The 20746-nt window shown below is 44.5% G+C and overlaps 2 protein-coding genes across 4 annotated transcripts in view; both read right to left on the bottom strand.

Moving 5' to 3' along the window:
* Positions 1 to 10477, bottom strand: part of DUBAI (Deubiquitinating apoptotic inhibitor) — a 113182-nt gene extending 102705 nt beyond the window's left edge. For 2 of the 3 annotated variants that reach the window (XM_075688057.1, XM_075688058.1), the window contains exons 1-3: positions 9929 to 10477; positions 7634 to 7740; positions 793 to 970 (exon numbers count right to left, since the gene is read on the bottom strand). In XM_075688057.1, the coding sequence (XP_075544172.1) occupies positions 793 to 970; positions 7634 to 7740; positions 9929 to 10120 (477 nt within the window). In that variant the 5' untranslated portion in view covers positions 10121 to 10477. Of the gene's footprint in view, positions 1 to 792; positions 971 to 7633; positions 7741 to 9202; positions 9330 to 9928 lie in introns of those variants that run through there. The other variant, XM_075688059.1, reaches the window with a different exon arrangement.
* A 4282-nt stretch (positions 10478 to 14759) lies between these two features.
* On the bottom strand, positions 14760 to 19592 carry LOC142578630 (ER degradation-enhancing alpha-mannosidase-like protein 1). Its single transcript, XM_075688056.1, has one exon. It carries the CDS (start codon positions 19287 to 19289, stop codon positions 17547 to 17549), a length of 1743 nt encoding a protein of 580 aa, XP_075544171.1. The 5' UTR covers positions 19290 to 19592; the 3' UTR covers positions 14760 to 17546.
* Positions 19593 to 20746: the final 1154 nt, after the last annotated feature.

Here is a 20746-nt window from a genome sequence, read left to right as displayed (position 1 = left end):
AGGTCCTATGCTTCTTGTCACCTATCAGCCGCACAAACTGGCAGGACCACGCCAGGGATCGGAGTCGGTGTGCGTTCCCCCTACTTTCCCTGTTTGTGCCCAGTGATGTGCGTGCGTTTCCAACCGGGCACACCGAAAGGGGCAACCAGCTCACTGATGCCGGAATCGGTCTCCTGACGCCATCTGTCTCCTGACACCGGCTTAGTTGAAACCATGAACAATGATGACTCAGGCATAAAAAGCGGATCCGGACAGCTGAGGAGGAGGATGCTCGGAAGCAGTGTGACTCGGACCTGCTAAGACGCTACCATAGTGTGCTCTGATAGTTGAAGCCGTTTTGTAATCTCAACCATGTACCTTTTTGAATATATTGCTTTTTCTTCGTTCTCTTAAACGCTGTGGGGAGCACATGCACCCATCTTCCCCAGCGTCGTCGCGGTCATGTCGAGAGCCGGCATAGACACGACAGAGGCGCACTAAGCCCTTTCCCGCTTCTCCCTCACTCTCGCGACACGGGCGCACCCTTCCTTCCCGACTCGCGGGAAGAAAGCCGACGGGCGAGGAGGACATTCCCTTCGCAAAGGTATAAAGGTATAAAACAGCGCCACCAGGGGAGATCCGCGCTTGCTGACGCCGGACCCCTAACCTGCCGAACTGGAGTACCTGCCGCAACTGGTGAGTGACCTCGTCTGCCTGACTATCTCGAGCAACGAGGCCAGCCTATTATTACTTATTACAGAGAGGACGTCCCTCTGCCAGTGTTCTTTATTGCTGGTAGCAGCCAAAACCAACCTTGGGCACACACTGAGGGAAGCGCTCCAGGAGGGACACCATGGCACAGGTGACAGGCAGGGCCCCCCTGCACCCATCCAGGTAGGCCACACAGTGCGCCTGCACCACACAGCACATCTTGGGGAAGGCTTGGTCATCTTCCATGTTTGACAACACGGCTGCTACCAGCTGCAACATCCTACGTCACCCAAAAAGAGGACAGTGACCAATGTTTCTGTCAAGGTAGCCAGCGTGTAGAGTAATTGTGAAAAAAGAAAAAGACATTAATTCCACCACCTTAGTTATCTTAGTGCAGTAAATATAAACACTGCAGGTTATTATGCAATATACTGCCGTAGGAGTAGTGGTAAAAGACTACGTTCTACAAGACTGCAAAAAATTAACAAAGAGTAAAAGCAATAGTAAATACAGAAGTTGCAGCACCTAAATGATCAGAGCAATTAAAAACTATGACACAAGGAAATTTCAGCACTTTCAGCAAAACATGTATTATAAAGGGATCCTTACTGTGCCTACATTAACTCTTGACTGAGCAGTGAATGCAATTAAACAAGTAAAAAAGTAAAAAAGTTTATAACTGTGTGTTCCAGGCTTATGACTGTGTTTCAATGAATGAGTCATCCAATGACATTAATATACTCAAGGAAGTGAGGCACAAGAAGTGCGTATATTCTACAACATAATTAAGTGACCTCTGGTGAAAATGTTTGCAATATAAAGTACACACATATTGTTTGCTTGAGAAAGTTTGTATTTATGACTGTATGTTCACATTTGTATCTTCACATAATGTTATGTTTGTATTATGTGATATTATATGTATTTGTTTCATTTCATAATTGTAAATTAGTGTTCCATTATTAACTGCAGCTATAAATGAGTGTCAGCTCACCCTACACCCAACCTTTCTAAGTGCATGATACTTTGAATTAATTGAACAATTGCTGTCATATGAAACATGATAAAAGTCAACAGTGCCTTCTTAAGCAAAAGTGCTACTAGTAGTCATATCTGTATTATTGTGGATTCGCACACATCACAAGTCACAACTGCACTGCTTAAAGAGTAATTAAACTTGTCTGATTCAATGGTATCTGGTTCTAAATTTACTTTTGTTGCACAAAGCAATAATTTTCCTGGAAAGCAACATTAGAAAATAATGGAATTTCGGTATGAACCATTTCTTGTAGTAAAATACCACCACAGCTCAATCAACATTCCCAGTGGAATGCCAAACTTAATGACATAAATGAATATAAAAGCAACTAGAAACACCAGGAATGTGAAAAATGCTGGCGCTAAGCAGGTCCTTACCAGAAGAACATTCACTAATGTGACCAAGGCTTTCAACTAAATTACAAGTTAAACAACCTAACTAAATCTTAAATGTCCCATCCAGTTCTGCTCACTTTCTAAATCATACTTGAACTTTTCTTGAAAAATGTTGCTGGGAGTTGTTGCAGTAATCATGAGTTTATACAGTCTACGCTCGTTACAACGGACGTATGTACAACAGGCTTTCGGATATAACGGACCATATTTCAACCTAAGTTTGCTCTACCTATTTCACTAATGCAACGAAGTTCGCTTTTAACGGACCACGCTACAACGAACTTTTGGCTACAATGGACGAAATGAACGACAATTCTTGTCAAAATCGGGCGCATAAAACAGACTTTTGCTGTGTCGACACGGGCTGGTAACAGACTTGCGAGGGCCAGCTGACGATCGCGGCTAAATATTGTGCGTGTGAGGGAGAGAGGAAAGTAGGGCGTAAGCGTACTGGCGTTCGAATGCGAGGGATGGGGGGGTGGAGGGAGTTCTGTTCAGGTGGCTGCTGTTAACGGCGCGGGCACCCTATCTTGAAGGCGATCTTCGATGTGGACAAAGTGCACCCAGTGCCGGTAGCTTCGTATGTGCTGTGCTTTCAACGTTTAGTTCACATTGAAGCAAGACACAGCACGAGGGTCAATTCGCTCACTGTTGCTGCCGCACTTCTTCACTCCAACGTTTTGACAACGACTTTCCGCGGTCATTGAGCGAGATGTGTTCATGTTTACCTGTGCACGCGTGACACAGAGCTTGTTAATTTAGTTAGTAAGGTAATGTTTACAACTTTATATGGCCGATAAAACTACTATCCTTACTTCCCATAGCTGTCTACTATTTTGCCATCGCAATTGATGCTTCGCCTTTCAGGCGAAACTGCGACTTTTGCTCGTTTGTTTTTTACTTTGGACGTTCGTCACTCACTCTTTGCAATAACGTTGTTACACATCACGACCAAAGTTTCAGAAGTGAGGCGTTTCGGAAATTACGGACTTTGGATAAAACAGATCATTTTTGTTGGATAATCAGGGTCCGTTTTAACAAGATTCGACGGTATTAAGAAATTCACAACTACTGTATGTCTGGCTCTTATTATTTACATTTTCAAACAATCTGTTAACATCTCAGATTTTTTAAAATCCATATTTCACTTGTGCACGTCAGTCTGTAGTAGGATGCAACTTAAAGAGCAGTTGGCCACCAAGGCACACAGACCGCGTGGGGTTGTGCTACTCCACTAGCGAATCACAGAAGCAAACGAAGTCATCATCATGCAACGTTTTCAATATGGCGTCATAAGGAGCACCTGCTGTTCTTGAAGTCTTTTCACTGGCGGAAGCAATGAAGTGTGCAACAGACATGGACAAAGTGTATGGAGTCTGAGCATTTAACTCTTCAAAAGTCCACAGTACAGCTCATTTCACTGCCGAGTCCGTTTTTTTATGAAACTTGAATGCCAACTGAAGTGAAATTTGACAGTAAATAGTTCCAGCGAAGCAAGCGTTTTATTTCAGTTCAATAAAAAGTTAGGCTTTCACCATTCCACCATAATAGACAATTGAAAACGTATACAATTACACGCTTATAATATAATTTTTGTGGTTACCACCTTATTTAGAAAGCCGGGCAAGTTTCAAGTACGAACTATTTGCAGCCTCATGGATGAACAGTGGCTCGCAGTTATGAGGGCGTGGGCAGGGCTTCACTGCAGTCTTAAGTTGTATCCAACTATATATGCTTGCAAACCTGTTGAAAATGTGACTGATGTCATGTATAAGTATAATCCAACAGTGGAGAATGTAGCTCGAATATACAAAATTTGCTTTTAATAAGAAATGACTACTCGTTATTGGTCTCATGAAACTATCTCTCATAAAGTTTGCATAGCAAACTCTTTAATAGAAAGCAGGAATAATTGACTTTGCTACTTGAAGTCACTGCAGAACTAAAAGAAATTGTTAGGTTTAAAGGGCTTCTAAACCATTCTGAGCTCAAAAATTTGTTGCATAGTGTTAGCTGTTTAAAATTCCGGGGTCTTACCTGCGGAGGCTTACGTGCCAAAACCATGATCTGATTATGAGGCATGGCATAGTGGCAGACTGGATAAATTTGCACTACCATGAGTTCTTTAATGTGCACCTAAACCTAAGTACACAGGCGTTTTTGCATTTCGCCCCTGTCAGAATGGGGCTGCCACTGTCAGGATCGAAACTCGTGACCTTGAGCTTAGCAGCACAACACCATAGCCACTAAGCTACCATGGTGGGTTGGTGGCAATTGTTCGTGACAGTTGTGCAGAAAATCTAGAATGAACCTACGGCTGCAGTAATATTTTTAAATGGTGCTGTAACAGCAAGTTACAAGCGTTTGATGAATAAGTACATGGCCACCACAGTTTCTCGCTCGCGTTTGCTATCATCCTTAGTGGCACTCTCTCCTCCATGCAATGCAGTGAAACCTTTGGGTCGCATCAACACACCGGAAGAAAGACTCCTCCCCTGTCCACCCCTTTTCGCCTTCTGCGTGATGCTGACTGAGCTTCATAATAGGTTCAGTGTTGCACAATGGACGAGCTCCTCTATTCTCAGAACAGGCTCTCCTCACGTTGGCACTACTGTTCACTGACCAATTGACAGCTTTCATCCTGGTGACGTCATGAGCAGAACCCTGCTGGCATCACAACGTGCGACGAAAGGACAGGAAGTTTTTTTTTAATTTGGGGCTCCCCTGCAGCATGTAGCATTGCCATATTAGTGAAAGATGATTGTCACAATATACTGTATGCAATGCACACATTAATTCAAAGTATGTAAAAAACTGTCACAGGAGTTTCAGGGCCCTTTAGCATCTAGAAAGTGCACAATGGGTTATGTGGATTCCTTAATGTGCACCCAAAGCTTGGTTCATCGCCATTGGTATGCAGTCGTCAGGGAACCCGCACCAGACTCATGTTCAGCAGCACAATGTCATAACGCCACTGTGGCGAAGTACACTTGAGTCAATCACTGTCAAGCTTGATGCAGATTAAGTGCTGCTACATGGTCATTTTTGAACAAGCTTTGTTAAAGGGACACTAAAGGCAAATATTAAGTCAAGCTAAAGTGATAGATTTAGTGCTCTAGAACGTCTAAGGTGCCACAATTATTACAATCAAAGCTTTGATAACCAAGAAATTGAGGTAAATGCAGGTCACGATTACAGACTACCCCGGGACATTCAAGTACTAGCCCTATGATGAAAGCACTCCTGATTATAATTCTGTCATCAGTACTCAACCACTTGTAATAAAAAAAGATCATTGTATTGCATTATAATATGAAAGAAAATGCTATTTCTCCAGTCCTATTAGATTTTTTAGAAAAAAAGAACTCATTTATGTTACCCTTGACAACGATGCGGAAGTCGAAAAGTTTCGTTTTTTCCACTCCGTGCCGCCTGCTCTTTCGTATTTCAGTAGTTTCTTTATCACATAGTACTGCGCTGATATTGCTGGCTTGCAAAACTCATACAAACTGCAAGTTGGAGAGATGCCACGTCCATGTGACGTGGAATTCCCAAGCGGTCCACATCATTCGACCAAGAGGAGCTACAGCGGCAAACCCAATCGTCTTGGCTCAGTTTCTCCCTGGCTGTGTGTTTGCATTTTCCACAGGAAACCGTATTGCCATCTGTCAGGCGCCATTTTACTCACTGACGGATGCAAAGGGCAGTGATGGCGTATGCAATGTCACCACTCCCCGTTCGGGGACGGGTGATTTGAATTGCGCTAAAGGTATGCGGATCCTTCAGATGCAATTTTCTTGTAAGCTAAGTCTTTTCTTGACATGAAATAAGCGCTACGAGGTTTCTGGAATTATATTTAAAAGTCCACGTAAACTTAGTATTTGCCTTTAGTGTCCCTTCCAAGTTATTTCGCTCTGATTGGACTCTGATCCAATCCAAGTTCTTGAGCATTACCAAAGGTTGCTCTCTTGATCTCATAAGCTAGCTGATGTAGAACAAGAACACAAATTAACCTAGAAAATTTTTAAACATGACGTCATAATACTATACATAAATACTATTTTTCATTAATATTATGCATAAATTTTCCAATGCATGCTTGTTGACACTGGTATAAATCAGTATAATAAAACTGCATACAACTAAGTAAGGAAGGCTCTCCTTGAATACAGTTCCCTGAAACGTCGTCGTTATTGTATCACAGACACATACTTATGCAATTAGCATTCTTTGGGAACTTCACACACTTTCCGGTAGGTGTCTAACCTCTTTTACACCAACTTGAGTCACTGGGTATGTGCCTAAATATACAGCCTAGGAATAGACAACTTGCGCCATCAAGAATGTGCAAGTGCGCATGTGACACTAGGTACGTGAACATTCTTGACCAATCCCTCCCAATGGGCATATATATGCCACAGGGTGTATATATATGTGCCCAGGTAGACAAGCAGAACAAGTTAGCTACAGAGATGTGAAAAAGAAGGCATCAAGAGCAGTCGTGTGTGGAGAAGCAGACCAGGTGAGACCAGAGTGTTCACTGAGTAAGGAGTGTTGAGCTATAGAGAAATGAAAAATGTGTCGTTAACAGCGATCAAGGCAGAAAGCTGGGCTAGTTGGTGTGTCATCATTAGCGGGAAGGAGGGGGGGGGGGAATTTGGCCATGCACTGCAAGCGATGACAGTGCATGCCTGTGTGTGTTTAGTAGGGGAGGCACAAGGTGGGGGCACGAGATTTGTGAGGCATATCATATTGACAGGGAAAGTGATAACTGTGTCAGCACGGCTTCACTTGCCTTGTCCAAAAAAGAAAAAATGTACTTACAGAACAGTCTGCCACATTTTGATTAGAATGTGCTTGTACTGTTTTAACCCTGTGTGCGCATGCACCAACGAAATGTATATATGTACCTTCGCTCGCAGTAAAAATCTCAGTTGATGTTTAGCGCTCGTCCTGTCGTCTTCTCTGTCTGTGTCCCTGCTATTTTGCGCTAGTCTTTTTAATAATAAAGTCGGTAACAGCAGCAGCAGCCTCACAGAAGTGTAGAATTTGGCAATAGGGCATGTCGCTACATTGCTTCAATGCTAATCGCATTAACATCGATGTTCATCGTGGGAGAGGCTCTGCCAGAATTTGTGTAAATTAGGGCTTTCTGTTCTGGGTGTGTCTAGTGACGTCTGGTATATGGTCGATCAACTGGGACCAGCCTACCACTAAAGAGAGTTTACTTCGATGAGGATTAAAGCGTCCAATGTGACGGGGCTGTAACGGGACAGCGTTGCAAGAAACAGTAAATTTTTGTGCAGCTTTCACAAGTAAAAGAATAGGCAGAGGATAAGACTATGTCCGATCGCTTCGACCCATATGGCAATGTAACCAAATGAAGCCAGCATTTGATACACAAAGCTCAGATGAGTAACAAAATAGCCTCCAGACTCATTTTAAGCAAACCATGCAGTGCACTACATGGTGATGAATGAATGGGGGCATGTGGGCTTATACTGCATACTTGTCTTTGTGAATGACCTCAGGCGATGTCAGTGCTGTCGTCAAGTGAGTCTGGGTGAAAAACCTCACCAGAGCATTTCTGTGATGCTTGCACCAGGCTGTGAACACCTACAAATAGATGAAACAGGTTCTTCTCATATGTGAACATCTTTTCATTGACACACGTCACTAGCAGCTGTGAAGAACATGGCTAACATGTTGCATTCTATATGACACAGGGCACACTCATTAATGAAAATGGCAAACAAAGATGCTGCAAACACTTTCCTTACTCACTTAAGAGGAAGCTTTAGCTCGGGCCCAACTCCGACGCGGCCTATTCAAATACATGTAAAACGCAAAAACGTTTTTCTGAGACAACCCCTGGACCTATTTTAATGCAATTTGTTGCATTTGAGAGAGAAAGTTAAATTCTAGTGACTGTTGGAAGCGGAATTTCGATATAGGGCCTCAATTTTGTTAAAAAGATTTTCTAATATTCAACCGTCTGAAAAAAATAGAAGCACGAAGTTTACAAATTCATAGCTATGCATCAATAATAGATATCCCAGTTCTGTAAACGGCATCCATTAGACCATTCAAAGCGGACAAATTCGATATGTCATTTTACATCTTACGTGGATTTGTTACGTTGGTTACAAGGGTTCTGCAAAAGCTGCATTTTCACATTACTAAATTTTTTTATATTCATGTGTAATGTTTCAATTTTGTCCGCTTTAGATGTACTATTAGATTCAATTGACAGAATTGTTTTATCCTTCTTGGTTGTTGAATTACAGAGTTGGAAACTTGATAGTTTCGTTTTTGAAAATTTTCGATTTTTGTCAATATTTAATAAAAAAATTAACGACTTAAATCGAAAATTCGAAACCAACAGTCACTAGATTTTAAGTTTTTCTTTTAAATGCAACAAACCTCGTCAAATTCGGTGCAGTGGTTGCCGAGAAAAATCTATTCTCCTTTTACATGTATTTAGATAGGAGCACCCGAGCTAAAGCTTCCTCTTAAGACTCATTAACAGCATTAGCTACTACTACTGGAAAATATAGTTAGAGGAATGTACTGTTCCTATTCTCAGTGTTAGTGGAGGCTCTGGTGGTAGTGTTTAGGCACTACAGGGGTTAAACCACCACTTTTACACGAAGGATTCTAGCAACTGCAGACATTATTTCCAACAACATACCTCAATCACACTTTACTATGCATTTAAACATGCTCACTTAAACTATTGCATTACTTCTTGGGGACTAACACGCAAAACCCATTAAGTTGCACTTCAGCGAATTCAAAATTGAGTCATCCATGCGATTACACGGAGTTGTTGCGATTTTCACGTCTCTCCGCTCTTTCATTATCTCAACATAATTAAGCTTAATTATTTGGTTAATTAAAATCTTGGAATATTTGCTTCATTAATAACCACAATCTTCTTCAGTTAGTTCATAGAAATAAGATTATTAATCACAATGTAACAAGATTTTCATTACTAAACAATCTTCTGTTACCAAAAGTTGAAACTAATCAAGGCACTCAAACAACTAGCTTTTTAAGTAAGCTATGGAATACTAACCTTACGAGATCAAGACTAAACCATCGCTTTCCTAATTTAAGCAAACACTGAGGTCACACATTTGTTCCTGTGCAGTTGATAATTTGTAATTAGTATCACAATCCCGCATCATTTGAAGACTTTCGTTCGTACTTAAGCTCCATGTTGTATTCTGAATAATCAGCATAGTGATTTCTTGGTTTACGCGTTTTTTATAATCAGCACTCAATCTGATCGAGTTTCTTGTGGTTAATTAAAAATGTTTTTGTGCAGCTATTTATTGACATTTCTTCTTGTATTAGCATCGCTTCTGTTTCTGTTTGTTTTCATCTAATCTATGATATTCACGCCTCACCATACTTTTTTTTTTTTTCGTAATGTACTAAATATGAGAGGACCCACTCCAGTGATTTCATTTTGGAACATATTTCCTCGTGTTAAAGTTACATGCATAATTGCACTGTTTATTGAATAAAATTCACTTCGAAATAAAGGGAACAGAAATATATGGGATCGTGCAGTTTAGTTTACACGTTTTTACACAGCATGCAAACATATTCACAGACAGTGAGCAAGTAAATATTAATTAGAACGACCCTAAAAGCACAATTTTGCAGTCAGAAAACGACACACATTTCGTGTGTCTAGACTAGTTGATGCGTCATTGCAAGTAACGCGCGAACACACACACAGAGGTCCAGTTTCTCGGCACGCACTGTAGAAGGAATTCTAGCGAAAACGACTTACCTGAATTCCACCGTTTTGAAGAAAGCTAGTGTCGCCACTGGTTGCGAGGTCCCATGACGCTTCAAGCAGTGATTGGCAATCATTCAAGTTCATCGGTTTTGAAGCAGCTGGAATAAGCTTATTTTCGATCAAGTTTCGTTTGACTTCTTCCGGAGAGTCGGATTGAACGATTCCTTGAAGAATATGATGCATCTTCGTAGCGACTGTGTATTCGTGTCAATCGGCACGATTAGTGAATCCGTGAGAACAGCCGAGAATATGCAGCAGTTGCCTGGGCGGACACAAATTGCACAATCATTGCTAAAGTTCGCGTCGGGCCTTCAACCCGTACGTTAAACGGCATTGAATATGTCCACTTAATTTAATCTTGATTTACATTTCTTATTCGCTTTCCTATGTCTCGCGCATTTACAGGCTCGTATCAACCTTGGCTACAGTAAAGCAAACTTTGCCAGCAAGGAAGATGTGACAATACAATTGTAAACGCGCGTAAGAACCTCGTTCAAGCCAGCCATGACGCCAGCCCACAGAACGCCAGCCGTTACGCCGCCTAGAGCAATAGAGTTACCGTGGCCTAATAGATGGTGAGTGGGTCCAGTGCAGTCTTGGCAAGCACCAAGGACATGGAGTTTCTAAATAAATACCCTAGAGGGAAATGTGGCGCTAGTGTCTACGGGGGTGGGCATAGGGGGGTGGGGTTCTCATGAGCTTAGGTCTTTAGACTAGCGGCGTTTGATTGCGGCGCAGTAAACAAAGTTATACTCAAATATTATCGCGTAAATTCTAATTTTATTTCTGCAGTATGTTATATAATGTACAACATGCTACATAAACTTTGTGTGACATTGAGATGGAAGCATGGTTTACTATGGTTTGTCACTAGGACACATCAGGGTATGCATGCTTGTACGATTCTGTTCCCGATTTAACGACAGAGAATAATTATTTATTTGTTTTTGCAACAGTAATAACAACCGTGCATGTACTTATATAAAAATGCTCATCACGTATTTATGGAAATAAAAATGGTATATTGTGAGAAAGCGTTGCGCCCTTGAGCGGAATGCTACAAGTGTCGTCTGCTACGACGCCTGCTCGCTGCAAACGCGATACTTTTCTCGCAGACGACAGGCACTTGCGAAGTCTCTCGCTCTTTCAAAAGGCTGCGTCCGCTATCACGATTGGTGAACGTCTTCAAGTACCTTTACGAACATCTGCTCCACTGCTAGCAGGGATGCTCGAGGCCTCCTACGGGTATTTTATTTATGTTATTTTATTTTATGTTGACGTACCACTTCCGAAGCGTTACGGCGTGGCTTTGAACTTACCCATTTTGCAATACTAGACTACAGCCAGGAAGCAGCAACCTTTCCTACTACAAGTAAGTTTGTGTCTCAAAGTCCTAAAACACGCATTTCAATGAGCACATAAACGAGCAATGCATAATGAAGCCCTCAATAAAATTTGATCGTCAAGCCACTAGAAGTACAACTGTATATGTCTTGTATCAGTAGTGCCTTATTTTTCCTATTCTGAAGTTTCATAAAGTACGTAACGCTACAGCGCCAACCTAACACAATTAACAAACCAAGGTCCAAACGCTCAAAACGTGTTCTGTCAATGTTTACTATGCCGTCACTTTCTCGTCATTACTTCGACACCACACCGCGACACAAACATCGTCCCAGTCGCTGGCCCAGCGCGCTATCGTCACTTCCAGCAACATAACAAAGGCAGAGAGCTTTGCGTTGCACTGTCCCACAACAGGTTATACCAATTGCGCTAGGAGCGAAACCAAGACTGCCAAAAATACTTGTAGGCTAGTTCACCAGTCAACAGAACGCCAATCCGAAGCCTGTACTTCCTCCCATCGTTCCCATCATAGCATAGAGTTAGTAGAACAACTCATCATAGAGCTTCTCACTATGACACCATAGTATGACACCATAGGTAACGTAGTGAGAAACTCTATGATTCCCATGATGGTTGAACGATCGCAGCGCCAGATTTCCCTCTAGTCATACTGATATGAAACTTTATGAAAAAAAAAACGTTGAAATTGCAGCGGCGCTGCCGTCGCCTTATTCTGAAGCTCCGGCAGTTTCGACTAGTTGCCGACAGGAAATGCTATCATGCTGATAACGCGCATGCCGTTCGTGACTGGAAAGTACCGGGCTCGCAGCGTTAAAGAAAAGAAACGCATCAAGGCAGATGACGATTATCGTTGTGTGGCAGAAGGAGCACTCCAAAGGGTGTAAACTGTTCTTACACTCTTAAAACGGCTGCACTCTTTGGGGTGTGTATTTGTCCCACAACAATAATCGTCATCTGCCTTGCTTGTCATCGTCATCTGTTTCCTTTCTTGAAACTCGGCGCTCACTACTTTCCTGTCGAGAATGCTACGCCCCAAAGATAAATTAGATAAGATACGCCCCAAAGGGTATAAATTTTTATAAGAGTGTAGAATGTACATGCACTCTACACTCATATAAAAATTTACACCCTTTGGGGTGTATCTTGTCCCACAACAATAATCGTCATCTGTCCTGCCCGCGTTTCCATTCTTTAACGCTGCGAGCCCGGTACTTCCCAGTCACGAACGGCATGCGCGTTATCAGTGTGACGCAGCATTCTTGACAGGAAAGTAGCGAGCGCCGAGTTTCAAGAAAGGAAACGCAAGCAAGGCAGATGACGATTATTGTTGTGGGACAAATATACACCCCAAAGGGTGCAACCGTTTTAAGAGTGTAAAAAATGTTTACACCCTTTGGAGTGTACTCTGCCACAACGATAATCGTCATCTGCCTTGCTTGCGTTTCCTTACTTGAAAACGCCGCGCCCGCTACTTTCCTGTAGGGAATGCTATGTCATGCTGATAACGCGCATGCCATTCGTTACTGGAAAGTACCGGGCTCGCAGCGTTAAAGAAAGGAAACGCGGGCAACACGGATGACGATTATTGTTGCGGGGACAAGATACGCCCCAAAGGGTGTAAGTTCTTATAAGAGTGTACACTCTTAAAACGGCTGCACCCTTTGGGGTGTGTATTTGTCCCACAACAATAATCGTCATCTGCCTTGCTTGCGTTTCCTTTCTTGAAAACTCGGCGCTCGCTACTTTCCTGTCGAGAATGCTGCGTCACACTGATAACGCGCGTGTCGTTCGTGACTGGGAAGTACCGGGCTCACAGCGTTAAAGAAAGGAAACGCGGGCAAGACAGATGACGATTATCGTTGTGGGACAAGATAAGCCCCAAAGGGTGTAAATTTTTCTAAGAGTGTAGAGTGTAAAGAAAGGAAATGCGGACAAGACAGATGATTATCATTGTGTGGCGAAAGGGTGTAATTTTGCTTAAGAGTGTAACAGAGCACGGAGTGCGTTACCATGGGCACTAGCAAGCAGCTGTGGCTGTTCTTTAAATTGCAAGTCTGTTAATGTGTAAGCATTCTTTGTCGAGTACGCTAGCTCCATCACATACTTGCAATGAGTGCACGTAATGCCTTGTATCGGCGTAAAAATGTGTAATTTGCGAAGTTACGCCATTTAATCGTTATAGTAGCGCAAATGTAGATTATTGGTAGCTTTGTAAGAAATTAGAAACAACATAAATTAATAAAAATTAATCAAGGAGAACACCCATAGGGATGCATAGGGCGCCATAGAAATGCATGGGGAAGATTATAGTAGGGGTAGGCCAAATGGGGGGGGGGGAGGGAGGAGCGGGCCAACTTGAAATTTGCAGGTGGGACAACTTGAAATTTAGGGGTTGGGCCACTCCCAAATTTCCCGTTGGCCCAAGCCCAACATCAAGCTGGCCCACTTTCAAACTTCAAGTTAGCCCACCCCCAAATTGAAGTTTGCCCCTGCTGGAATTGAAGTTTGCACACCCCAAAACTCTATTTGGTCCACTCCTAAATTTAAGTCGGGCCACCCCAAAATTTCAGGTGGCCTACTCACAAATATGAAGTTGGCCCCCCTGATATTTCAGTTAACCCACTCGCAAATTTCAAGTTGGCCCATCCCCAATTTTTATGTTGCCCACCCCAAATTTCAACTTGGCCCACTCCTGAATTAAGTTCGCCCACCCCTACTATAAGTTTCCTTATGTATTTTCTATGGAGTCCTATGTATCCCTATGGGTATTCTCTGATAATTTCTTATTGGTTTAAATTGGTTCTAATAGCTTATAAAGCTACCAATCATCTGCATTTACACTACTGTAATGATTAATTGTATTCTAATATTGCGCATTCTTGTGCAGGTACAAGGCAAGGTACACTTTTCATGTGATGGAGCTGGGGTACTCACCATACTCACCAAAGGATGCTTACACAATAACAGAAAGTTAATCATTAAAACGATTTCATGCCCACAAAAAGTAACTGTATTTTACTGTACCTAAATTGCCTCATCGCAAGTAAAATAGTTATGTAAGATAAACAAATATTTTTTGCACAATTTTTGATTGGGGAACCAAAAACGCACTCGAGTGCCGCGCATCTTCCATGGTAGAATATTGCTGACGGGAGCGAGGACTGTTTTTGAATGAGAGTGGCAGTGGCGCTGCAAGCAGTCCTCATGCTACAGGGCGGCGCTCGGCCACCCAGTTGCGTGTTGGCGAAGCACGCGCACGCTTGGCGTATAGTTTAGCTGTTTCTCTCTTTTAAATGATTTCCTGCTGCCACGTACTTGTGCCGCATTAGAGCAGTATTTGTTACGGGCGTGATAAGAGGTTTTAGCTGCATCAAGTGGTATTCATTCGCAAAGACTTTTTTTGCCGAGCCGTATGAAGCGTACCGACCCAGAACACAAAGCGACTATGCAGCCTGGAATAGCTTGAGCACTTTATTTGTTTACGCAATACTGCTGCCCTTTGGCAGCCAAGGCCACAGTGGCTAAAAGCGAAACAATAAAACTGAAGGGGCCCTTAGATATCCCAATGTGAAAGCATTGCGACCACTTCGCGATGCCTATGCACTTTCAGTCGTCTTAACTTCACCATAATTAACAACAAAGATTGTGGGTTGGACTTCCACCAAAGGTCGAAGGTTCGAGTTTCACCAAAGGTGATAAGTTCGAGTGTATTAATGAACTAAGGGTCGTGGGTACAACTCCTACCAATGGTGTGGGTTCGAGTTCCATAATGAACTCTAGCCTAATTAAACCTGCCTTAACTAACTCTGCCTTCATTAACTTTGCCTTAATTAACTTTGAATTAATTGACGTCATCAACTGCCTCGATTGGCTCACTTGGCTTTTTGGACCATCGGGGCCACATCAACGCCAACACCGGATTTTCCACCTCATGAGCCATATAATGTTTCCCCATTAATAACCAACATGAGGTACAAGTGTGCGATGTGGCAGTAGAGGGTAAAAATAAATATCAAACCCAAGCTTGTTCAAAACCTATACAAGAGAAAAAGAAAGCACTTCCAGTTGAGGGTGAGCAAGAACAGCCAGAACAAATATCAACGCATAATAATAGATCAAATGGCAAACAGCAGAAGTAAACAAAACAAAGAAAAATATAATTTGCAAAGCATGCGCCGCTGATGTGATGCAATGAAATGACACATGTAAAGTTGATATGGCGTATGGTCAAGGAGAGTACCCGAACATGTTTCGATAATAGACAAAATTGAGGAAGCATGTTTCACTGCGCGACAATCCCGCGCAAGTAATCAAGCACATAGTCCGAACAAACTATCAAGGGAAGAATGAAGAACCTTTAGAAAACAGTGTAAACAAATCACAGCACACAACATCTGATAAAATGGCAAGAGGTTCGTGAATAAAAAGAGAACTTGCTTAAAAAAAAAGAATTACCAGGGCCACTGAGCATGCATTCCCAATATAACACAATTGCCGAAGCACAATTACTTTCATCTTCTCATTTTCAAATGTTCTAGCTTTCTTTGCTGTCTTTTCATTATCGAGAGCTAAGATCAAGACTTCGTGAAAAACTGGAGACGCAGAAGATGGTGTAAGCACACCCATGCCAAACCTCCGTGGTGCATGCAGGCAGCCAAACAAATGAGAGCGAAGAGCGTAGCAACAGGACTGCTCACACCGCCCCCTGCGCTATAATTCAAAAAGCGTCCTGCCCGCTCCACACGAAGCGGCACGTGGATGGCAGACTAGCCAATATTCCAGGAACCATACATATTCTGCCCCTAGCAATATGGTCACCGGTGGCTTCACTCACTCCCGTAGGCGGCCGCAGTGGCTGCCACTCATAACCTCCTTGGGCTGAGTAGCTGTCGTCTGCTCAACGTGGCGCTGTTGTTGCGTCATTAGCAGCATTTCCATCGCTTTTTCCCTATTTTATTGATTACAGGTCGGTGTGGAATAAAATTAATGTTTCCACCACTGAATACTAAAACTATATGCAGCAGACTGAAACGCCTGTAAAACCTCCATGCACCTGGGGTATGTTCTCCGACTTGACAAGCGTCCGGATGGCGCGCAGGGCCACTCATTTATTTAGGTGAAGGCGACGGTGGCGTCACCAACTTTTCAATAAAGAAGCCTCAGCCTGTGCTAGTGGAGCCTGTGCTAGTGGAGCCCCTGCTCAGCAGGGAGCCCACAGCAGGCGGCCACCTACACAAGCAGAATGAAAAGCTAGAATGTCATCAATCTCACTGTTGACCGCTTCTTTCCTATCCTTTACAGCAGTAAAAGCTTAGTAAATAGTCCAAGCTACCTAACAACTCCGCTTGAAGCTTTAGCTGCACAGCACAAGCGTTTGCAGCACCTTTCTAAATGTAAATTTTTTTGATGAGTAGGTACTTTTATAGCCATGTGCCTACTGTTAGCAGACGCAGTGGACAACATAAAATTGATAGCAAGATTTCTGGTATAAGCCGTGTCCTTCTACCCAGGAACTCTTGCATATCAACCCAATATATTAAGAAAAAGAAAAAAAGCTAGGGTGCAAACACTTGTCAAGCTTGAAAAAGCTAGTTGGCTAGGGTAGAGACTGCCTTCCTACCTTTGCCACTGACACTACCCCTCCCCCCATTATGGTGGTCGCCATTAGCAAAACCTACCTACGTAAGACCACGCATATACCAAATCCCAGAGCACTGCTGCATTTTATTAAAGTATTAAGCACAATAAAAAAAAAAGATGACTTCATTTGGGCAGAAAAAATAAATATGGCAACCTTGCACGAAAAGAAAAGCACATGGCCTGCATCATTAATTAGACTTGGTATTCACATTGGTCCCACACTGCTACCGTAAATAAGGGATCTCTCCTTTGAGTTTGAGCAATATCCTGTAGTACATTGTGCAAACTGTACACACATCAGTGCACATGAAATTTTGACAAAATGGCCTGCGCAACAAAATACTTTCTTGTAAATGTGCAATAGAATCAGAGAACAATCGTGCTGATTCCAGGAGTTGAACCTGTTGCTTGAATGTACTATGGTAGTGCGCACTTTAGCAACTTCAGCACTGCAAGTTATCACATGCAATTTACCAGGCAAGTCCACTATGCCTACACTTGGTGTCAACAGTGTCGCTCTTTCAACAGTGTCGAAAGGTTTCCTAGCCTGTAACCTAGAGCCAGTGGAGAAATATGAATCTGCATCAGCATGCTGACAAATTCTTCAAACAGCGTCCCCATCCAGGCCTAAAGACTGGCTTATTTGTTGAAGATAGTTATGTTTTAGAGGCAATAAGTACTGCCTTTCTTCAGGCACTTTGTCACAGTGACGATCTGTCTCATTGAGGACTCTAGGCACTACAGTTGCCACAGTTTGCACACCATCACCAATAGAGCTAACTGCAGTGGGCATATTCATTCTTGCCGGAGGAGACATCCTCAGAAGGCGATTAATGGGCAGAATGTGTCCCTCTGTAGTAAAGAGGTACTTGGCAAAGTGCTTGTTTAAGGGGTTCTCAATGTCAAACAGCAGGTAGAGGTACTTGCAGGTTTCACTCAGAAAGAAACTTTCCATACGGTCTTCCAGGGATTTGTCCTGCACATTGTGTATAGTGGCATAGCCACATGGCGCTTTGGTGTGATTGTTTAGGCTCTGTAGAATGTCTCGGCCAACGTGGAGGTAAAATGGGTTTTTGGTGGCCCGATACAAGAGGTATGTAGACTCAATAAGTTCAGGTCTTAGGGGATAGAAGGACAAATCAGGCAAGGCCTTCTGCCAGTTGAAACGCTCCGGCAACGCACCAAACCGCCTCCAAATGGCATAGAAGAGTGCATGGCTGCATATGGCCTCCTCAATGTCCCCGAGCAGAACTTGGATGCCTGAGAAGGAGGCCTGCAAGGAATCAATCCAAAGTGTCGACGTAGAGCCATCCTGCATGTTGACATTGACATAGAGCGGGTGTTCCCCACAGCCTTCGTTACACGAGACCCGCCCCTTGCGCATGTACTGCTTGATGACGCAGTAGCTCTCGTTGAACATGCGGAAGTCCTCGATGTCGCCGAACAGGATGTAAGTCTTGAGCAGGTACTCGTAGAAGGAGTCGAGGCCAGCGCCGATGCCGCTCATCTTGCCGATCCACTCGCCCGTGTTCACGTCCACGATGTTGCCTAGGAGCCCGGTGTCCTTGGCCCTCAGCTGCCAGAGGGCCCGCGTTGCGCGCCGAGCAGCCTCCTCGTATGTGCCGTCGTCCAGCAGCCGGCTCAGCACGCCAAACTCGAGCAGCAGCGAGCCCGCACCGGCCGTGCACGTGTGCGTGGAGACACCACGCGGGACGCCGCGCCGCAGGTTGACCCGCGGATAGGGGATGCCCGTGCGCGTGTCGGCGAACGCCGGCAGCAGGCGCGACGCAAGGTCCTTGGACAGCTGCAGCAGCTCGTCCCGGTAGCCCGGGGGCCGCAGGTCGCCGAACGGCTGCTCTTGGTCCGTGATGAGTAAATGAGCCGACAGCAGTGCGCCCAGCAACCGAATGTTGGCCTCGAACACCTGCACCACGTTGTCCTTGTCGAAGGAGACGTGATCGAGGATAAGCCGCACCGCGTTTCTGAACTCGCTGGCGTTTCCCATCACGGCCAGCGTGTCGAGGGAGTCGACCAGAGTGAGCGAGTAGTCGCCGAGAACGTCGTTGATGTTGATGTTTGAAGGGTCGTCGTAGTCGGGGCCACGGCCTGTGCAGTATATAGGGTTCAGTTCGTCTTTCGGGAACGCGTACTTCATGTAACTGTCGTATCCGAACTGGAACATACGCTTGGCTTCCTCGACCATGCTGAGACGTAGCTCCTCTGGAAAACTGCCGTACTTGCGGTCGTAGAAGCCTGGCTTGTAAAAAAACACATCGTAGCCGGTCGTACAAGGCGGCAGGGCTGCGAGGGCGACTGCGATTATCACACTGCGCAGTGCCATGCCCATGACGACGCCGGTCAACCGCTGACAGCGGTGCGTCTCGCAGCAGAGGTGTCCTGTGTCGTCATACCGCCGATGGGCTACGTGGACGGCTCCGAACACAACAGACGGGGCGCCGCCGTCAGCTCCACTACGGCGCGGCTCGGCATGTTCCACAAACAGCCGCGGTCCAAACACACCTTGCTCCGACCGCCCTTCGGCCGACTCCGCCTCGGTGTTTTCTCTTCGGCGTGGCCCGACCCGCCGCCCGCCCCACCACTTGGCAAAATTTCTTGCCCACCCGTTGCTTTCGGATTCCCATGTTCTAGTCTCGGATAGCAACGGCTGCCGCGGCTCGACTAAGTTTCAGTTTCACCTTTTGGAGCACGCTACCGGTGTCTCTTGCGTTTCCCTTATCCATATAATTTATTCCCACCTATAAAGCGAGATGTAAGAAGGAAGAAGAAGCATGTGCTGACTGCGGTAAAGCTAGGGAAACGATGGAGCATGTTTTATTACAATGTGAAGAGATCTGCCCAGCGGTCGATTTAGGCACCACTGGCCTCCTTGAAGCCCTTGGGTTCTGCGAGAGCAGGGGTAAAGTCGTAGTCATAGAGTTTCTCAATATAATACCTAGAGGGAAATCTGGCGCCACCGTCTATGGGAGTTTCTTAAGGGGGCACCGTGCCGTCATGGGAATGACGGTATATGTACAGTGAGCTAGAAGTATTGGGTAGTGGAAAGGGCGGAGGGCTGGGCGCACAGGCAGCGTGAAGCCAACAGCGAAGACTCCCGCTAGGGGCGCTGGTGTGCTCTTCCCGAGGAGACCGTGCCGGTTGGCGCTCGCGTTCCGCGTCATTCTTGTTGCTACGAGCCACCGTGCTTTTCGCATTTTTGCAAGTGAAGCTAGTGAAAGTGCCGAGCGTGACCGTTTGTCTGTTCGATGCTGCCCTGTTGTCGCTTTTTGGATAATGGAAGAGAAGAAGAAAAAAAGCGATACGCATTGTTATGCGCCCGGATGCAAGAGCGGGTATCCGGGTTTTCGGGAAGTAAATGGGCGCACGTTGTCTCTTTTTGGAGCGCCTAAAGACAATGACCGGCGGAAACAATGGGAGAGGAATGGGAAAATGGGAGCGGCCCTACGGCCAGAATCTGCTTCTATGGAAAAGCTTCTTTCGTTTCTGACGTACCTGACCGAATGGGAGCTGCATGCGGTGGTCGAGGTAGGTGCAGCTCTTGTGTACATTCAGTACACAAGAGCTGCATCATGAGAGTGTTATGGATGTTATTGGTATTGTTTAGAGAAACCGCCAAGACCGGATAGCCATGCAGAATCATTGACGGTGAAGGTTGTAGCTTTTCATGTTACCACACGGCTGCACTTTTTTGTGAAGTCCTCAAACCATTCGAAAGATAACGGTCGGGAGACCTCAAGATATCTGAAGTTGAGCCGCTGTATATAAGTATGTGAAATGGTATTGTGT

This window comes from Dermacentor variabilis, chromosome 4 (genome assembly GCF_050947875.1).
Source record: "Dermacentor variabilis isolate Ectoservices chromosome 4, ASM5094787v1, whole genome shotgun sequence".
NCBI lineage: Eukaryota > Metazoa > Arthropoda > Arachnida > Ixodida > Ixodidae > Dermacentor > Dermacentor variabilis.
This window is presented reverse-complemented; position numbering and strand designations above follow the sequence as displayed.

Excerpts from the sequence above, each read along its gene's own strand:
- LOC142578630 (XM_075688056.1), bottom strand. The coding sequence starts at position 19,289 with ATGGGCATGGCACTGCGCAGTGTGATAATCGCAGTCGCCCTCGCAGCC.